The sequence below is a fragment of the Lissotriton helveticus genome, chromosome 5_1 (genome assembly GCF_964261635.1).
Source record: "Lissotriton helveticus chromosome 5_1, aLisHel1.1, whole genome shotgun sequence".
NCBI lineage: Eukaryota > Metazoa > Chordata > Amphibia > Caudata > Salamandridae > Lissotriton > Lissotriton helveticus.
Window position 1 is genome coordinate 640,351,398 of NC_136065.1, and position 21,455 is coordinate 640,372,852.

At 45.0% G+C, this 21,455-nt stretch overlaps 1 protein-coding gene across 1 annotated transcript in view; it reads left to right on the forward strand.

Moving 5' to 3' along the window:
• Positions 1-19,735, forward strand: part of LOC144753325 (guanylate cyclase activator 2B-like) — a 141,258-nt gene extending 121,523 nt beyond the window's left edge. The window contains exon 3 of the mRNA XM_078641061.1: positions 19,214-19,735. Coding sequence (XP_078497187.1) covers positions 19,214-19,281 — 68 coding nt within the window. The 3' untranslated portion in view covers positions 19,282-19,735. The remainder of the gene's footprint in view (positions 1-19,213) is intronic.
• Positions 19,736-21,455: the final 1,720 nt, after the last annotated feature.

The window sequence follows — 21,455 nt, forward strand, 5'->3', positions numbered from 1 at the left end:
TTCCTGTCCGCACTATAAAGTTTCACATGGCAGTCTTTGAAGGAACAATAACTGCTGGAAACCACGCCCGAATTAGAAAGATGCTTTTTTCCCAAAATGTTTCCAATAGCAGGACCAGCTGAGGCCCCACCATTGTGTACATAGTGATCCCCCCATCTCTACACGAGGCAAGGACCCATGAGTTACATGGGACAGAACGATTTACAATAGGCTCCCTATCTTTCAAATCCCAAATGAGGCCTTGAGTTCTTATGAACTATATTAGTGTATACAAGTGTTTGGCCACTCATAAGGAAAGAACAAAGGATAATGCTCAGAGCTCAGTGACAGGACTTCACACGGTCAAAGGAGAATTCTGAAGATCCTGGTTAGGTAGCTGTAGGACATGCAGGTTCAGGATAATGTGATAAGAGGAACGTTATACAGACACATACATTAGGATTGCTGGTGAAAAATCCATAGTGGCAAGTTGAGGGATACTGCTGAGCCAAGACTATAATTCCTTATTTAGAAAGTGTGGCAAGAAAATCAGAACTATAAATAACAAAACATTAAAGAAGGTAGAATTATACATTACTGTTACTCAAAGTTAACAAGAATACATAAATACATTACATCACTATGGTTCTACTACCTTTTAATTCTTTCACGAACACCGATCCTTTTTACTATTCAGTGACCACAATAGTTGATGGCACGTATTCAAATGATATTGACGTTTGTACATGAATTTTTGTTTGATGACTGATATCAATCTCTTTCACAATGCGAGCTGGGACAAAGGGTTATTTGGATCTCTGCTTCTGGGCTGTCATTAGATGAGCCATAAGGGACCTGAAATACATCACATTCTTGACTTGCTTGCATAATGTAGGCTGCTCTGGCTGCCGCTCCGCCATACCAGTGAGGACTGAGACACCACAAAATCAATCACCTTGATTTAAGGGAGTAAAGCCTCTTGCCAAATTTACTCTACTAATGATCAAAGCCACAGCATATGAAACCAGATTGCCTCTGCTGCGTTGCACATCCTGCATTCACTTGGATACCTCTCTGAAAATCTATTTAATTTAGCAGGAGTGTAATGCAATCTATACATGGAAGAGAACTTAGCTGCATAGTATCAATAGGAAATCCATCTTTGTAGAAGTCTTATTGACACCATAAAGAGAAAGGAGTAAATATACCAATGGAGGACATACATATATTTGTATGTGATAGTGAAGCTAGTTGCTTGAAATGAGTACACTGAAAGCATATTAATAGTTTGTAGTGAGAATTGTGATTGGGTGTGACAGTGAGCAGTGGGAATGCTGAGTGTGGAATGAAATAAAATGTAGATCAAGAGAACTGTCCTGAAACGAAGGTTGGAGTAAAAGTGATTTCTGTAATGGATAAATGAACTGAAGAAAAGTGTCCTTATAGTCGTATTGTTACAGAGAAAAAGGAGCACGTTTATAAGAGTCTTCCGGGTGTGAAGGAATGGATATTAATGTGAAGGTGATCAATGGAGCCAATTGCTGCTGTCTGGGGGCATTACCTGCAGTGCACCTGCTGTTTCTTGGGGCCACAGATCTTCACCGCTCTCCCCCGCCGCCGAGTGCTACCGGCCGCCGAGTGGGGAGGAGCTTTGCCTTGCCTCGCCAAACTACACCTTCCAGCATCCCTGTGAGACCGGGACCGGGACCCGCCTCCTGACACCTGCAGCTTCCGGCCGGAGGTGCATAAACACCAGCAGCACCTCCGGTGGAGCGGGGGTCATTGCTGCTGTCTGGGGGCATTACCTGCAGTGCACCTGCTGTTTCTTGGGGCCACAGATCTTCACCGCTCTCCCCCGCCGCCGAGTGCTACCGGCCGCCGAGTGGGGAGGAGCTTTGCCTTGCCTCGCCAAACTACACCTTCCAGCATCCCTGTGAGACCGGGACCGGGACGCCGCCTCCTGACACCTGCAGCTTCCGGCCGGAGGTGCATAAACACCAGCAGCACCTCCGGTGGAGCGGCGGTCATTGCTGCTGTCTGGGGGCATTACCTGCAGTGCACCTGCTGTTTCTTGGGGCCACAGATCTTCACCGCTCTCCCCCGCCGCCGAGTGCTACCGGCCGCCGAGTGGGGAGGAGCTTTGCCTTGCCTCGCCAAACTACACCTTCCAGCATCCCTGTGAGACCGGGACCGGGACGCCGCCTCCTGACACCTGCAGCTTCCGGCCGGAGGTGCATAAACACCAGCAGCACCTCCCGCGTCGCGTAACGCGCGCGGGCAACGCAGGGCGGAGCCCGGGCAGAGGGCGGGCCGTCTGTGGCCATCCGGGGCAGGAAGAGGCAGGGCAGGGCCAGTCTCTCTGTCCAGTGCAATGGGGAAACACAAACTTGTAATAAAGGGCGGAGAAGGTAAGAAATCCAAAGTCCCACGAAAATCGGATTCAATTATTTCCTATCTTACCTCTGCGGTGGGGGCTTTGAACTATGAAATTGCAAATGCGGAGAAAAAACTGGGACTTGTCCAGGCTGGTGCTGCTAATAGGGATCTCCCAGTTGTATCGGAATCTCTGTTACTGCCAGAACCGGCTCGTCCCATCCCACTTGAACCCAACATAATTGTGGCGGCCCCGCTTTCCACCTGCATGGACAACCAGTTACCTCCTCGAACCAACAGTAAGGCTGTATCACCGGAAACACAGCAACAACCCTTGTTAAAAAACACCAAAACCCGTGGGAAAAAACCCCGCATACCGCCCACACCCAAAAAAGACATTACACCGACCCAGGGTTTCCCCGCTAAATTGGCAGATGTGGTAGAAGAACTGTTTGAATCCCGTTTGGAACCACTCTTGGTAAATATTGCAAAGGACATAGTGGACACTTTGAAACAATGTGTAGACAATATCCTGCTTAAATGTGAACGCATTGATAACTGCCTAAATGACCTGAAGTCTCACACTGAGGGGAAGCGGGCCCATGAAAAACCTGGATTGATTGGTAGTCAGGAGGTGATCATGGGCTCACCATTGCAGGCTAATAGCCAAGGCCACACAACACGCACATATCCACCCAAAGGGAATATAACATCTCAAGGGGAGGCACATACGATTGCAGTCTCAGGGGCTGTGCCTGAGGACAGGGTTGCCAATCCTCTAGTTACGGAGCGAAGAAGTAGTGGGTGGCATGCCAGACAGAACAACATAGTGGATCTCCCCCCAGATGCAGCACCCTTAGTTGTAATTTTAACTGGGATTCCACGCCTTAACATTAACCAGAGGGAGTCAGAACAGGATCTACTGATCAGAACCAGAAGATGGTGTAGACAGTTTAGTAGTGGGAGCTTGGATGTGGGGAAAAATATTATAGCTGCCAGAAGGGTCGACTGGGTGGGGCGAAGGGAGAAATGTATCACCGGTGACTGTGTGATTGTTAACTTTACCAGTCCCAATATGGCCAATACACTACTCTGGGATGGATCAGAACCAGTTGGTACAGGTATCAGACCCCTGCCATTAGGCTACTTTTATCCTCCCCCACCCCATCGACTGGTTAAACCACAACCCTGGCACATCCCGTCACCAGTAGGACACATAGGTAGGGCAGGGGAAGTGAGACACTATTCCTATCAAGCTCAGCAGACTTGTCTGCGGGCGGGGGATAAGCTTGTCGCCACCGCACGCAAGGTCCCGTATCATACAGATGAAATTCAGGTGGACCCCGTTGTGCTAAGTAATAGGTTCTCACCACTTGCAAACCCCTCTAGCCTGGACCTAGTGGATTGACAACCACCCACCCACCCGACTGGTCAGGAGAATTCCACTCTAGTCAATCAACGCTATAAACCAATGATACTTAGTTGGAATATAGCAGGGCTAAGGAGGAAAGCCTCGGATGACAGATGGGTTAACTTTGTAACTCATCACGATATTGTGTGTTTTCAGGAGACGTGGGATGTAAATGAAAACTTTTATTTAAATGGATATCGTAGTTTCTCAGTTAAAGCGACTGCTGGGCTGGGAGGGAGACCCAAAGGTGGCCTGTACACAATTACCTCTATCAATTTGGTAGGCTCCATGAAGAAAATAGAATCATCTGTGGATAGTATTTTGTGTGTAGAATGGTTTAGGCCCAACCTCCCCATAATTTTAATAGTAAACTTTTATAATGCACCGGATAAGGTAGCTTGTAACACACACTTAAGGTCCCTATCCTTCTTTCTTTCTCATTACAAGTCACATCAAACAGCTTTATTCGAAATTTTGCTCATGGGAGATTTTAACATACACCCCTGTGGATGGGACTGTTTTTCTAAACAACAATTGGCACCCCCGGGCGCTATCAGTCCCCAACTTGAACACACACCGCAGGGGATGGAGCTGGAAGAATTACTTGCCGACCTAAATCTGTTTGAGGTAGCTGGGTCTGAGGGGGAAAATAGGGCACCGACGTTCATAGGTAGAGATGCAAACACTGTCATCGATTACATCTTTATCTCAGCAGGACTAGTTGACGCGGTATCTTCCCTGGAAGTCAAGGTTTCCGCCTTTAGTGACCATAGTCCCCTGATCCTGACTCTAGACACTGGGAGCAACAACGTAACCCAGGTTGAGCGTCTGGGTGGTTGCTGCGACCCCATCGTCCCCAAGGACCGGGGAAGAAGATTAACTTGGTCCAAGGTGGTTCCGGACACATTTATTCAGCACCTAAAAGCAAATGTTCATGTATATCTGCTAACATGCACAGATAGTTTGGCAGTTGACACTGATATAATTAATTCTTTTCCTAACATCTGCATGCAAGTTAGCCAAGATCTAACACTTAGGAAGATGCGAGCTGAAACCTCCCGCCCAAGGTGGTTCGACAGGGAATGCTCAAAATGACATAAGGAGCTTATGGAGGCCCTCAAACAGCAGCCAAGGAATCGGGAGCGGGTGATTCAGTGCAGGAAGCTCTATAGATTCACTACTTCCAACCGAAAAAAGACCATAAAAAACGAGGCTTGGGACGATCTCACATCAATTAACATCTTGAGAGATAGCTCCAAATTCTGGGCTGTGATCAACCACTCCTATTTTTCTGAGGAAGAAAATTCTATCATGGATTGTGTAATCCCTGAGGAAGATTGGGTTGCCCACTTCAGCCAAATATACAACAGTGGAGAGGCTTTAGTACCAGATAGTCTTCACCGGCCCATGGTCCCTGATGTTCCCCTTCAGTTTAGTGAGCACGAGGTTACTAGGGCCATTTTGGAGATGACAAAATGTAAGGCCCCGGGCCCAGATGGCGTCCCTGCAGATCTTTATAGGTCACCCCTGGACATGTGGGCTAGAATACTCACTAACGTCTTTAATTCCTCCTGCACAGCTGGGTTTCCCAAATCATGGTCCTTGTCGACCATTATTCCCATCTACAAGAAAGGTTCCCGAACAGACCCGGCCTGCTATAGGCCGATATCATTGATTGACTCTGCCGTCAAAATTCTGGGCCGAGTCATATTACAGAGACTGGGGGATTTCATAAAGGAGAAGGGGGTCCTTTCAGACCTGCAATATGGGTTCAGGGCCGGGAGAGGGACCATGGACCAGTGCCTAAACCTCCTTATGCTGGTCGGCAAATACACTAAGGCTAAGGAGGGTAATTTATACATGGCCTTCATGGACCTCTCCTCGGCCTTCGATTTGGTCAACCGAACAAAGTTATGGGCCATACTGGCCAGCCTAGGTATTGACCCATCGCTGGTTAACTTTCTAGCGCTACTGCACACAGATTTGTCAGCCTCCATCAGAACCGATCGGGAGGGCAGCTGTACTCGGCCATTCCGCTCCAGAAGGGGTGTTAGGCAGGGCTGCATTTTCGCCCCTCTCCTATTCACCCTTTATATTAACTCCCTGGGTAAAGAACTGGAGGACTCAACACCTGATATTCCACGCGTGGGGGATTCCCTAGTGCCCGTATTACTATACGCGGATGACGCGGTGCTTTTAGCCCGCACAGGGGTAGGGTTACAGAAACTTCTCGACGCATTTGGAGAGTTCATGGCCTCACTTGATTTGGTGATTAACAACAAAAAATCCCATATAATGGTGGCGGGGAAACGCAAGAAAACTCAAATGCTAAAGACGTTTACCTGCACGGGTGAGAGGGTGACCAGGGTACCAGTCTTTACCTACCTGGGCGTCATCTTTGAAGAGGGGGGCTCTTGGACCGCCCAATTAAATGCAAAAAGCCTTGCAGTCAAAAGATCAACCTCAGCTCTAATGAGCTTTGCAAAGCGATTGGGTTCGCGCCCAATGGACGCTCTCCTGAAAGTGCTCCCCTGTGGGGCTTCTCGCCACAAGGCAAAATACAAATTGCGGAAAATATTTTCCTCAGAACACTGTTAGGAGTCCCACAATCTACACCAGTCTTCTCTCTACATACTGAGTTAGGCATAGGCTATGTAACCGATGAGCTTCAATTGGCCCCCTTGGTCTACTGGGCAAAAACCGGGTTAAATAATGATATCCCTTTGAACCACTGTATTCTTAAGGATTGTATGGCGCTAGACATGGTGTCTAAAATTCCTTGGCTAGTATACATTAAGAACTCGTTGAACAATATGGGTAGGCCAGATCTTTACAATTACCCGAACAACATAGTCAAAGGAGACGTAAAATGGATTAAGGAGAACTTCCTGCTTAGGGCGAATCAGGCTAGGGAAGAGGAGGAATTAATTAAGCCAAAAGTTAGAGCAAATTTTTTGCTCTTAACTACCCCCTCTCTAGAACCCTATCTAAAAATTGTTAGTAAACCATTTCATCGTCATCTCCTTATTAGATTCAGGTTTAATATTATACAATATTCCTTGGGTAACTTCCCAGTGTGGTGGGTACCTGATATACTGAGCCCATGTAGCTGTGATAACTTTTCAGAGCAGTCTCTCATGCACTTTGTAATGTTCTGTGACCACTTTAAGGGGGGTAGAAGGCGTTTTTTAGCCCCAATCTTAAGAGATGCGGGTTTCTCACAAGTACGCCCTGCTCTCCTTTACTTACAACTATTAGGATCCACAAAGGTAATTTTCGGGGTTGCTAGCTTTCTGGTAGCTGCCATGCGTATTAAGACCAGGAGGCTATCCCCGAATAACCTGACGGGGTGACCGAATATACTGTGCTCTTTTTTACTGCTTTTAACTGTTTTTTAGCATGCCCATTTTTAACAATTTTTGTATATATTCAATATTATCATTAATGTATAATGTCTTTTTAAACTGATGAAATGTGACATTGTCTTTTTATTTGCCTGTCTTTGCTTTTATGATTTTAACAATCGAATAAAGCTTGTTTTGACTTGACTTGACTTGATAATTAAAGCAACTAGACGAGCTTCTTTTTCTAAATTGTTTTCCTTAAAGTTCCCTAGAGCTGGGAAGGCATTCTATCCGACCTTGCATTTCCCCAGTGGGCCGGAGCCTTTGGAGGCCAGTTTTGAAAGCTTGGGACGAAGGTCATGAAAAAGCGACCAAAGAGAGTGGAGAGAAGAGGAGAGGGAGAGATTGGGTGGATGGAAAGAGAGAGACTGCACAAGGAGACAAAGGGAGCAGGGATGGTTTGGGGTTTTTCCCCAGGGTGGCTTTTAGTTCCCTAGCCCAGCCCTGGAGAAACCATTTGACAACTGAAGTAAAAACCAGAAGGTCGGTGGATGATAAGAGTCGTGCTCTATGCAGCCAGGCAGTAATTTGCTTTTTGGTGACAACTATGATGAGTGCATAAGAGATCTATTCATGTTATGGTGCAGGAGATAAAAAATAAAGAAGGACGTTTGCTTGAGGCTCCATTTTTCCCTACTATCTGACTTGGCTTGTTTGGGTACATTGTTACATATTTAAATCACATGGGGCATGCTGTATTAAAAAGATATTTAGCAATTACTAAATAGCATCACATACTCAATCACAAATTAGGTATCATTGCATTTGATTGAGGTGTGTTCCATTTTGGCCAATAGTGATTTGGAAGTATTAGTAATTTTTAAATACCAAATTGCAAAAGGTGAATCGGCATAAGTCACAAATAGCGACTGTTGCACTGATAAGTTATAACCTCACCCACGTAAGGACAGCAGAACGAGTGAACTTGTGTCCTATCACAATAGGAATTCAAACCACCATGTCCAACCAGGAGCCACAGTTTTGGGTTAGTTTTTTTCAAAATTTACCACAAAATTCAGCCCCAACATCTCGTCTTTGGGACTGTTTGCTATTTGTTTGACCATAATGGAATACTGTCCTTTGTTTTTGATGTGCGTTTTGTTTTATCCTACTGTTGGACCTGACATCCTGACATCCTTGGCATGGTTTCCCCTTCAACTTTGTGTCTTCAACCGTCCTATTTCTGCTGACTTTGGTTGTTGATGGCCTTAGGACTTCTGCACACCTTACCACAGCTAACCAGTGCTAAAGTGTTTGTGCTCTTTCCTTAAAACATGTTAATATTGGTTTTCCCCATTTGTAAGTGCTTAGTAAAGTGGCACTAAATGTGCTTAGGGCCTGTAAATTAAATGCTACTAGTGAGCCTGCAGCACTGATTGTGCCATCAACTTAAGTAGTCCCTTAAACAAGTCTCATGCCTGCCATTGCAGCCTTTGTATGTGCGGTTTTATATGCCATTTTGACCTGCAAATGTAAACTTTTTGCCAGGCCCAAACCTTCCTTTTTAATAAATAAAAGTCACCCTCGGTAGGTCCTGGACAGCACAGAGGGCAGGCTGCAGTATACTTTAAAGGTAGGACATATATTTTTAAGTCTTACATGTTCTGGTAGTGAAAAGCTCTCAAATTAGATTTTCACTACTACAAGGCCTACCTCTCCCGTAGACTAACATTGAAGTTACCATAGTACATTTTAAAAGTGTAATTTCCAAATGGGAGCAGGTAACCAGTTTATATTGAGTGTCTCTGAACTGGAATTGAAAATCCCTACTCATGGTAAAGTTGGATTTTTAATTACAGTTTTTTGTAATGTCACTTTTAGAAAGTATTCCTACCATACAAGAGGGAGCTTAGGGGTGCCTGGATGGGCCATCACTGGCAGGATGGGAGGGAGGAGTTGGATAGCCCCACTTACACTTGAATAGGCTGTGTCCAGCCTCCACACAAAGGTCTACATACCCCCTGTAGTTAGTCAGGAGCCAGGACAGGGAGGATAGGATGTATGGGGACTTCAAAAGGAAACTTCTAGAAGGTTCTCCACAACTTCAAAGGCACAACTCTGCGTAAAAGTAGAACCTCAGACATCACCATTTCAGTACACTTCTGGCCCTGTGGATACTCTGCCAGGAAGATGGACTGATGTACTGCTGAAGAACTGTCCCTTTGCTGGACTGCACTCTTCTGGACTACTGGTATGCTGTACTCACCTACTGCCCTACTGACTGGGTGAGGAGGAATGGACCTGCATCTCTTGAACCCAGAGCCCCAGAGAGACTCCCATGGTCTAGCTGACTGGCCTCCTGACTTGAGCCTCAGGGACAGACAGCTCCAACAACCCTGCACCTGGGCTCTGCCTCCTGTGAGTCTTCCCTGCCAAGTGGTGCCACCTCAGTCCTGAACCATTGAAAGTAGGCCTCATGTGCTCTACCAGCCTCTGTGGACACAGTAGGAACCAATGCATTTCTTCTGCTGTGCAGCCCAACCCTGAGCAGAACTGACTCATGGCTGCTGCTGCGTGAATCAGACCCACTGCAAAGACCTGTATCCCAGCCTGTCGCCACATCTGAACCTCTGCTGCGCAATGCACCCTCATTACAGGCCCTTGCCTGTCTCAACGACGGCAGACTCGATTACAGCACCGCACTCTGCGTCACAGCCTCGCAGCTCCTCGGAACTGACGCATCACCCCAACTGCATGACGCATCCCCAACTCTGGATTTCACATTTCAAGCCTTTATTGAAGGGATCTTTGATTCAGCAGGACCTCGCTCAGCAGCCTCACCACATCTCGGAACCAAGGCATTGCTTTGGCTGCATTACACAACTTTAACATGGATCCTGTAATGCTCCAAAAACTAGGATTGAAGGTACTTTGTTCAGTGGGCCTAACTGGATCCCTATAGCCCAGTAACCATTACAGTGAAAAGCTGATGGACTGTTCTGGGATGCAGTCTCCTGCGAGTCCCAGATATATCTGCTGTTAGTCTAGTATTACAATGAAATCACCACCCCAAAGAATTGCAGCGGGGCCCAGCATTTGTATCTGGAGACATAGGTTGTGAAAGGAAGAGGGGTCATCCGTGTATGCTCCACAGGGACAGATCAGCGTGATTGGCAGGGCGTGTATGAGCGCATGCACAATCACGTATTTCCCCTTCATGTCTGTCAAGGATCTGATCAGGTGAATTGGTGAGTTGCACCCAATTAGAATCACTACCTCGGGGTATACTTCGAGTAGAAGGTGACAAACTTGTGTTCCACCTATATGACTTGGAGTTTAGTGTCCGTCCAGGTTGTCAGGTTTATCTCCTGTAAAAAGCACACATCTGCTTCATGTCTGGCGACATAGGTCATTACCTGCCTAATTTTCCTGTGGTCGGTGAGACACTGGCTGTTCCATGATAGAAATGTAACTGTACTAAAGGTGTCATAGTAAGTAGTACTGATCCACATGTTTGGGTGACATAGCTCCTCTGGTGGGATGGGAACCACTGCACCCAGATGTGATGGGTGCATGTCCAGTCTATATAGCCAATGTGCCGAGCAAAGCCAACAAAACCCCTTGGACTCCATTCCTTGTAGCTTTCCCCCACCCACTCCGGCTCCCCCACCATGTCTGGTGCCCGTCTAAACTCACAGCAGGAAATTTGAAAGCAACATTGTGCATCAGAGGACGTCCTAACTCTGCAAGCTAAGGGACAGTCACTGCACTAGCCAACCAACCATTTGTAACCCCACACATTCAACAAGACAGTCAACATTAAGGGTGCGTATTTGAAAGAGTGGACATCTGGGCTCAGCTAACACTCGACTCTCTGGGCATGTTGGTGGTCGAGCAGTAGTTTGCCCGTAAACCAGAGTGTGGCTTGTGATAGGGAATTGTTCAACGTTAAAGTCACCATTGCCACTTGTCTTGCATTATAATTCCCTGTGGTTGTGACAGGTAGCAATATTGTAGCCCAGTAGAGCAGGAGTTTACCTTAGTCATTTTCATTCATTCAATCAGCGTCCCCTCTCTGAGGGCTGCCACTTTGTGGTGAGTGGTGGTGCAGATGCTGACAAAGAAATTGAGTGGCCTTATTGGGATTTGTGAACAGATATGGCTTGCTTTTCAGCAGTACGCACCGTTTTGCTGGAGAGAGCAGGCATCATGAAGTCAGAAAAAATGACACCTCATTGCCTTCTTATTGCACCTCTCACTGCTCTTCCGCAGCCTAAGGACTTTGTATTTATGCTTGAATAGAAGCACAACAATCAGGTGAGCTGATGCCCCAGGTGGCAGTTGTGGCCTTAGCGAAAGGTGGGTGTGCTCCACTGGGAACAGTAGGGTGAAGGTTATCTCGGTAAATAGATGTTTCAGCATTGCAGCCATGTACACTTTCATTCTGCCATAATTTGTGGATTCAGCAACTCTTATGATTCGAAGGTTATCACAGCGGGATCATACATACAAGTCTTTGTTTTTTGCTTGTATAACCACATGTACCATTTCCATCTGAAGCAATTTTTTCCCACTGGGCATTTGCCACATCCTCCAAGTCCAGCATCTGGTGTTACAGCCTCCCAAGGTGATATCTATGCGCGTCCACCCTCTTTTTTCATGCTGTCTAAATAATTCGTTAGGGTTAAGGTATTGATATTGGAATCATCGTTTTCCAGGCTGAGTTTGATATCCAGCAGCAGGGGTTTAAGGTCCAGGTCTGGATCAGTGGTTGGTGGTTGGTGGTGAGTAGTAAAAATATTGGATTTAAGGAGGTAGGCACTGAAAATGCTGTATAAAGACCAATTTCAATTGGCAAAACTGTGTTTAAATAAAGACTACCCGTGATGTGCATTATCTTTTAATACATTTCTCACTTCTTTCCCTTTTATTCTCACTAGAACTGTAATGTTTTTGTTTCGTTTTCAGGTCCCTAATGCCAGTTGTGTGCAGTTGAACTTCTCTTCAGTTGCATGGAACCTCTGGCTGTGTGTGCTTGATGTATGGAATGTGTAGTCTGGGGATACAGGAAATGAGCCCAGAGGTTTCTGGACATGGAAGTTCAGTTCCACCTTCGAGGTGCTGCGGACAATGCATGGTGATTGTTTTAGCTGCACCACAGTCTGCAGGTGGCAAGAGTGAAGGTGCTGTGTTTTTCCAGCACACAGCACACATGCAGCTCAATTGTGCGTTGGTGTCAGGGATGTTTTACTTTTGAATTGTGCATGTGTTTGAGAAGTTATTTATTTTTAGGTATACACTAAAGGGAACTATGAGCCAACCTCTCTGTGTTTCTGTAGTGAAGAAAACAAGGAGCAGTACACCTTTTCTTCACGCCGTTCTCCTCTTGTGCAACATATGGTGCTGTTTGCGCTACTGGTGCTAAATTGCAGCACAAGCTACCTATTTTCGCCCATTGGCAGATTTCTGCAGTATCTAGCGGAGCTTCTCTGTAACTACACAGAATTCCACTGAGTGATACTCAGCAAGTTCCACCCACCCCTAGTTGGATCCAGCACTACAATCAGTGGAACAACCCCTCTCCGACTCTATGGCCTCCACAATACAGGCAATACAGGATTCCAGGGCATCGCTCGAAGGTAAGATCGGAGAACTTACAATAAATGAACAAGAGAATGAATAGCAGTATTTATCAGCTGTGTGGTTACTCCTGGGAGCGTCCATGTGCTAGTGGAAATACACCATCACTATTCCACTACAACTAAACAAAAAACTACAGATTCTATATAGGACTTTTCTCTGGGCAAGGAGGAAGTCCAGAATATCCATCGCTAAGTGCACCCTAAGACCATTTGATGGTGGTTTGGGTGTGACAAACGTCCAACTATACTACTGGGCAGCACACATGATAGTGATCAATGGCCCAGTGTTCTATTTAAAACTAGAGGGACTTGGGGAGATGGTTGCTCTAAATCACATTTAGAACTACCAAGAGTCACCAAACCTTCTCCATGCCACTAACACCACTATATGAGCATGGCAGCACACATTGAAGTAATTTTGGTGAAAGAACCCCACATGAAGAGCTCTTTTGTGGGCAGGGGACTGGTTGGCCAGTGCCAGTAGAGCTGTGGACTTCCACGACTGGGACGTGATAGGCCTTTCCCAGTTGGGCGATGTCTGGTCCTGGACCCCATACACTCATATGATATGATCAAAACTGAGTATGAGCTGCAAACTCATAGTTCTTTACATTTTTGCAGCTTAGTAGTTTACTTGACTCATTGAGAGGCTCCCCAGATAAACTGACAGATTTTAGCCTATTAGAGATCAAATTGACCCTAGAGCCTATTGGAAAACACAGTATACCAAGGCTTTACCACTCCCTAGTTGTGAATGCCCAAGCGCTCCAAATGGCAGCCTGATGTAAGTGACTTACAAGATGATGAGTGGAGAGAGGCCATAATGGCTCCAAGAGTGTTTTACCATCCCTGCCTGCCAAAAACTCATCCAACTGAAATACTTCCTCAGAATTTATATTACACCTGTGCATATGTGGGAGATGGGGAGGAAACTAGATCCCAGGTGTATTAGCTGTGATGGGGAGGGAGGTATGTTACTGCATGTGAAATGGGAATGGGAGCCCACAAACAATTCTGGTCCTAGATTGAATGTGTCTTAGCAACAGTAGTGGGGAGTACACTACAAATACACCACAAGATGGCCTTGCTGGGATTGATGAAAGACGTGAGTGGCCAGCGACACTGGCGATTGCTCATAGGGATAGGGTGCTAGGTGGCCATGTGTGACGTCGAACATATGAGTGGATATCGGGCCCTTGGCTGGTCTATACTCAGGAGGTAGCATTTTGACACACAGACCCAAAAGAGGGGGGTTTGATGTTATCCCACTGGGTCACTGAGGGATATGATCCACATGTCAATTTTAAGACCACCATGTACACCTACAGTTTGTGTGAGGCCCACAACCATGTCGCCCTGGCATGGTTTATACAATTATTTTTCTCCCCGTCAACTGTGCGACGTTTATTGATGGGACATATTGTGTAAGCACAAGGCGCTGCATCTTACCCCTGTTTGTTTTTTGCTTCATTACCATGTTTCAAAAATTCTATAAAAACTTATATTAAAAATAATCCTATACAATGTTAATATATAGTTGCTGGAAGCCCAATAGTGAAGAAGAAACAACGGAGCTGGAAAATGTATACATATGCAATTGAAGAGCTGAAATAAAGAAATAAAGAAAGATGAGGGAATGAGTCTTAAAGCAGGGATGAGATATGGCAGTTGCAATTTCAATAAGAAAATGAGTTTGAAAGTAATTAGCTGGCTAGTATTTGTGAGGATCTGGGTGTACTATATGATATGGCTGTGGGGCCTTATCATGGAGTACACTTGCGGAGACCTCCCTAGGTCCAGGATTAGCGTGTAGGTTTTGGCTATCTGAGATTCCTTTGTTGGTGTACCTGTTAACTGGTAGTAGCAACAAAGGAATCCAAGATATCCAAAACCTGCACCTGATTCTGCTTAGCCCGGGAGAGCGATCAGAAACTGGATTTGTTGGAAGTAGAGGGCACAAGCCCCCACTAAAGGTATTGCAACCAACTGCTATGCTTTGTAATCAGGAGTGCCACAGCCACTGTACAACTACTGCAACGTAGAGGACTTTGAGGGATGCCAAAGTCACCCCACATCACCCGTGATCCCGGGAACCACCACTGAGACAGCCCCATCGACCACACCACAGCTGGAGCATCCCTCTTGAGCATCTTTGCCTGTATCCCTCAGCACCAGCACCACTCCAATGATTCATATGGAGGTTGTGTTCTAAAGTTGGGAACTTGCTTTAAAAATGCTCTGGTGGCTGGGTAACTGTTCAAAGTATCCTTTCTGGCCTCCTAAACCTCATCCCTGTCGGTTTTCAAACTTTACGTTTGCCAATGCTTGTTTGCATTTGCACTTACTAGTGATACAAAATCTGTATCTCTGGAACCCCAGATTTAATGATCAGGGTCTCAAAAAATTCTTAAAAATACGCTCTATTTTTATAAATTGTTGTTGTGTCTTTTTATTTATGTGTGATTTTCCTATGCTGCTCTATGGTAATGTTAAATGCTTTACACCAAGTTCCATTGCCAAGCCTTTCTGCTCACAGCCACAGCTACCCAAAGTTGAGCTAAGGTGGAGTAAACTATACTGACTGGACCCAGTAAGATCTCTGTGAGTGTACCGCATGATAAGGCCCCAAAGCCACATCATATAGTACACCCAGATCCTCACAGTATTAGAATGTAGTATTACATTTCCAGCACCGTAAGGCTAGTATAAGAAAGTACCTCCATTTTGTCACAGTCCACCACTATTTGTTCTCTGGATTTGGTAGCTTTAGTACTCTTTGTGCTATGCCACTGCTAAACCATGGCAAATTGTGTGTGCTTATCAATAAAAACATGCACTGTGTATCAAACTGTCTTATTTACCTTTCCAGTCACACCATGGTAGATGGTGAAAGACCAGCAGCATCAAACTTAGGGGCATATTATCAAGGGATTTATCTCCGCATTTTTGTCTTTAAAAGCCAAGAAAGCGGAGATAAAGTTATCAGCAACAGGGTGCAAACATGCAAATTCGTATGTTAGCACCCTTTTTCTCTACGCTTTCCCTTGCATCTCTAATGAGATGCAAAGGGGGCGTTCCAGAGAAAAATAATAGGAGAAATGTTGTTAAGCGACATTTCTCCTATTATCAAGGATTTCGCTAACCTTGTTAGTGATAAAAAAAGAAGCGCTAACCGCGGTTAGCACTGCTTTTTTTACACCTGGTATTTTCCTGACTTAGCCATGATATCCTATGGAAGGTGGATATCATGGCTAAGTTTGTGAGCCCCTATCAGCAAGCTAACGCCAAACTTCGAGAGACTATCGTTGGTTTTCCAGCGATAATCTCTCATTTGGCAGTTAGCGCGAGGATTTTTGTCACTTCTGAGATAAACCTTGCTAATAGCAAGTTATCTCTGCGATAATTTCCGGCGATGCTTAGCATTAAAAAATTCATTGCTAAGCCTCGTTAGCGATAAATATCGCTAATCGTTGGTAATATGCCCCTTAGTTCTCATATGTGAACTGCCATTTGTATTTACACCACCTGACAAAAATGTATAGCTCCAGAGAGCATTGTGGTCTTTTAAGGCTGCAGTTTAAGAACATTGCAGTGAAAAATAATAGTGTTTATTACAAGTTATTTTTTACTTAGTTTAAAAAATCTAAATCATTTGTGAAAGTGAAATTGCAATACCTTAAGTAGAAAAACAACTTTAGGTAAATGTACTTTGCTGCCTGAGGGTAAACTGGTTTACAACTGGTTAGCCTCTCAGTCCTGTTCTAGAGATTGACATCATGTTCTTGGCTGATATTTTAATGACCCTCCACCAGGAAGACAATGTCTGTCCTCAAGCATCAGGAAGGCAGGAGTGGTGGTAACAGTAGTAACAGTGGCCTCTTACAGGGATTAACCACCTGGGAGCTGGGCAGGAGCAGCTTTTAAAGGGGAAATGCAAAATGTTGCTGTCATGATCAGGAACCACAGTCACAGATTCCCAGAGGCACCCTAGACTTTCTGTCTGTTTCCACCGCAGGAGGGGGTATCAGTTCTAACACTGTCAGAGGGTAAGGCATCTCAACTTCTTATGGGAGTGGGCTGGCGCAAAGACTATGATTCCTGCAGATGCAAGAAGTCCAGGACTGTAGGAAAGTGCCCCTTTCTGTATGGTCACCCCTCCACTCATTTCTCCAAATGCTGATGGTTTTGACTCTGATAGTGCACTCTGATCTGCTGCCCAGACACCTGTGCACTCTCCCAAAACTGTTATGTTTGACTTTACCCCCTTATAAGGCCCTAGTCTAAGGTACCAGGTGTTCCCAGAGCATAGGTTGTAAAGAGGTCCCCAGGGCTGCAGCGTAGTCTTGTGCCACCCTTGGAGACCCAAACGATACAAAAGGGAGTGGTGATGGACAGAGTATCTGAATTAAGCAGAACACTCCTACCCAGTCAAAAGATCAGGGCTTGATCCATCACCGTTTTTTAGCTCACTGCACCATCCCAGTTCAGAACCTGGCTACATGCAAATTAGTCTGACCCTGGCCCAGTGCATCATGGGAACAGGGCAGACCAAACTACCAAGCCAATTCTTTACTGGAAAGGAAACAAGCTTCCGGGGACCGGTTTCTGGCATTACAGCCGTCTTCGGCCCGGCTTGCTTGAATCCTGATGGTGCAGTGAGCAAGGGACTCACATCTGAGCATACCCTTCCACACTTGTGGTGGCCAAAACCCTTGGAGACCCAAGCAAATTATTGAAAGCAGGCCTGCCACTGCAAGCCTATATGTCCCTATAGTTGCATTCCCCATTGGATGGTACTGTAAGTGTTAGCAGTCCCTAGGATAACATGGCCTACTAGCTGGACACTCTCATGATTGGAAGCTCCATTATGGTACCACTAAACTATGTCATAGTTGATATCAAGCAACATGCCTTCTCCCCTTTGACATGAGTCTTGTGTCCTGAGTAACATGTCATGCACCCAGGTAGAATATTAGAGCTTGCCCACCTGGTTGCCCCAGCTTCACTGTGCTCTGCTTTCATGCTGCTGCCAAGAAAGGATTCTGACCTCTTGCCAGGCAACATGATCACTCCCAGGAGTCAAGAACAAAGGCTTGGGCAGGAAGGAGGTCACATTTCCCTCCTTTCAAGCAGAAAAGTGAATTGGCACATCAAGCGGTGAGCTTCAAAGCCTGTACCACCTCTGATATGCATCTAGGCTATCCTCTTGAGGGGGACAGAGCCCTGCCCTTGTCCCAGGCGCTCTTGCTGCCGGGCAGGTGGATAATAAGATATGCAGGAGGTGTGCACCTCAATGAAAGCTGGCCACACCGATAAGTGTTGGAAGCCTGATCTGTACTCCTAAAATAGAATTCTGCCATCTTTAGGAGGGTGGGAATAGTGGGTTCTGGGTAGAAATGGCAAACTACACCACTGCATTTGGTCGTCCTAGGTGCAGACTAGTTGCCCATTGGCTACTAGCTCCCACATCCCTAACTCCCCTAAATCTAGGATTTAAGCACCCCGACACCAGAACCTTAGATCTGAACAGTTTACTTCAAGGAAGGACTAAGAGGAGATCTGTGTCATCGACAACAGGACTTTGTCCAGAGCACAAAGGAAAACAGGGATACTTTGTCTTTGAGGCAACAGACATAGAACTGAGTTTACGAGCCTCGTCCTTTGCTAAAACCGGACACTCCTGAAGAGAGCCACGCTTGTGGAAGCCAGAAGCACTCTCAGTCTCACCTAGACTAGTGGCACTAGGGCCCTGCAAACTGCAGGTAAAAACACTCGCTGGATCCAAAGAATCACTGGCTATTGGGCCCTCCATGGGATCACCCACATCCAGGTGGTCCAGTGCATTGTAGGAGTTGTAGTCTCACCTGCCCCAAGTTTCAGACTGCTACGTTACTCCCTCGGGCCCAGTGAAGTTTCAGAAGCTTTTATCTGTGCTTACTGCCACCAAGGCTTGTTGGTCACAAATCCAGTAACAAACCCCCACACTCAAATCTGCTTCTACAAGGAACACCGTGCAACCATTATCCAATGTCTGCAGCTGTGGTTTACCTTATTAATTTGGTAACTTTTTTCTCATTAAACCTTTCTCTATTTTTTTTTATTGGTTTGGAGATTTTATTGTAATATTTTTGCCCCATTACATTTGTGCTGCTTGAATTTAACACAGATGTATCTGTAGTATTGCATGCTGCCACAGCTTCAGCAGAATAAGCAGAAATTATCTTAGTACTGAGTTGTGACTCAACCAGATTGTGTTAATTATGTACTCTCTTCCCAAATTCATTGGGAAGTTTATGACGTCAGTGATTCTGGGTTGGATACAATTGGAAAAGAGGGGGTTTCTTTTGTTTTTCTGGTTTTTCTTAAATGTGGGGTGTCTGTAGTGTGCTGTTCCTATCTGAACGGTACTGTATCAAAGTTTAAAATGTAAAGTTATAAACCATTCTCATTTTTACCATAAACAGTGCAAGCAGCAGAAACAGTTGATGAGTGTGAATTATGTGCCAACCCAGCCTGCCCTGGCTGCTTCTGAACATGCAATGACACCTGAAAAATGAAATCCAGGCGCAAACAACACGCAGCATCCAATTTTGGAAACAGAAATGTCAGCATCTAATGGGTCATATATTTGTTCTTTTTATTCAGAGAAGCAGCTTCCTTTACAATGCACTTCTTTCACAAATCTTCTGTTTAAAATGCATTTTTCAAATGTCATATGGTAAATCGTTGTGCGATCTGCTTGGACATAACATTATTCACAATGGTAATTTAATATTTTGGGGGTGCTGAAAATCCGTTGTGGAATCGGGGAGAAAACCAACGGTTCTGTACCCACATTTTCCAGATGTTATCAGCGTTTCTGATTTAGAGAAATAATAATGAGAAAGTTAGCAAACCGCCGTTTATAGTGCTTTAAGATGTATCATTTTCTGTTTTTTTCTGACGCACAGCACTGATTTCATGCACAGGCAATATCAAAGAGATGTAAAGGCAAATTAAAGAGTGAGGTGAAAACTCTCTCTCTCTCTCTCTCTCTCTCTCTCTCTCTCTCTCTCTTCTCTGTCTCTCTCTCTCTCTCTCTCTCTCTCTCTCTCTCTCTCTCTCTCTCTCTCTCTCTCTCTCTCTCCACCCCACCCTGCCACCCCGTTGGAGTTTCAAAAAGCATATCTATGCCTATCACAGCACCAGATAAACAGATATGTCTTTTTACGTTACTTTTAAGCACCCTTAAAGCATCAGAAATTGAAAGGGAGATTTAGTTGAATGAAAGAACTCGCTCTGGGCATGTCAGTATGGCTATACTAGATATTTTACTCTAGGGGGCGATGTTGGCAAATATTCAGTATTTTTTCCAATATATCTATATTTACGCAAACGCACAACAGGGACATTTGACACTCGCCTAAGAATCATTTTCCTTTTGCATTTATACAGTGTACAGGGATGAAGGAAAGTAAACTCCTTGATTAAGCACAATATATCTAACAACGGTGCACAATATATACAGTATAAAACATCGGACAATTTTGCCCATTCTATATTTTTCTTAAAACAGCTCATTTTATACATCCCTTCCCCTCTCATCACTGCACAGGTTGAGGTTCTTGATGGATAGGGTCAAGTTCACCATGGCACCACCAAAACATTGTAACTTTACTGAATTTGTAACTTTTCCATCCTTTTGTAAATTACACCTTTTTGTTAATTCAGAAATATTTCCACTGTCAACAAATCTATTCATTCATGACCTACAAATTGCACAAACACCCACAGAAGATGCTTGGGGTTCGCAAGGATGGTTGACTTGTATCTGTTTCTCTAACTGTTATCTTGGCAAACTAACTCTTGTGTAACTTATTTTAAAAAAATACATAAAGGTGAAATCTGAAATGAAAAAGGCTGCCAATAAGAATATTTTTGAAACCCTAGCCAAGTTGACTACCTAACATAATTATCTACTAGCCCACCTTGCCGCAAGCTGAAATATGTGCTTTTCTCCATTTATCTCCTGAGAGTGCAACTTACGACCTTAAGGTTGGGTCACTGAATTTTACGGATGGTCACAGGTAACTGGAGTTGGCTCTACAGTAACGAGTGGCAATGCCACTTGTGGAGCTAGTGCTCTGAAAACCCATGCCCGTTGTATTTAAATGTATGTGAACGTCTTTTGGAGGGGTTGTTATCCCCAGTGGAACAGGCACAGCAAGATAATTAGTCATGGCTCACCCATGGGAACTAATATAGGTACTCCAGTTCTTAAACATTATATTAAGTCTATGTACACATTTTGTAACATTTTAATGTACTTTATTGGTTTTAGTTTTGTATATCTAGTTCGTACAACTACTTAGGGGCTCATTACAATGTCGGTCGGAGTGGTCTGGAACCACCTGACCTTTGGTTGGCGGTTCCGACCTTAGTATTAGGATGATACCGCCCATATGGCCGTTGGAAACATCCATTGTACTATGGCAGCTTGTGAAGCGGGCAGAAAAGGTCAGCAGCACAAGATTCGATATTAAAATGGATGTTTGGAAACATCCCTGCACCATGTGACAGGCAGCTGATGGTCCCGCTGATATCATAATGAGGCCCTATGTTTTTAAAATAACTTTTGTAAATACATCCATACATTAAAAATAAGGGGCTGATATAAAAATATCTGCTTTTAAAACGGTTTCTATTTTCTGCAGTAACAATATTAGT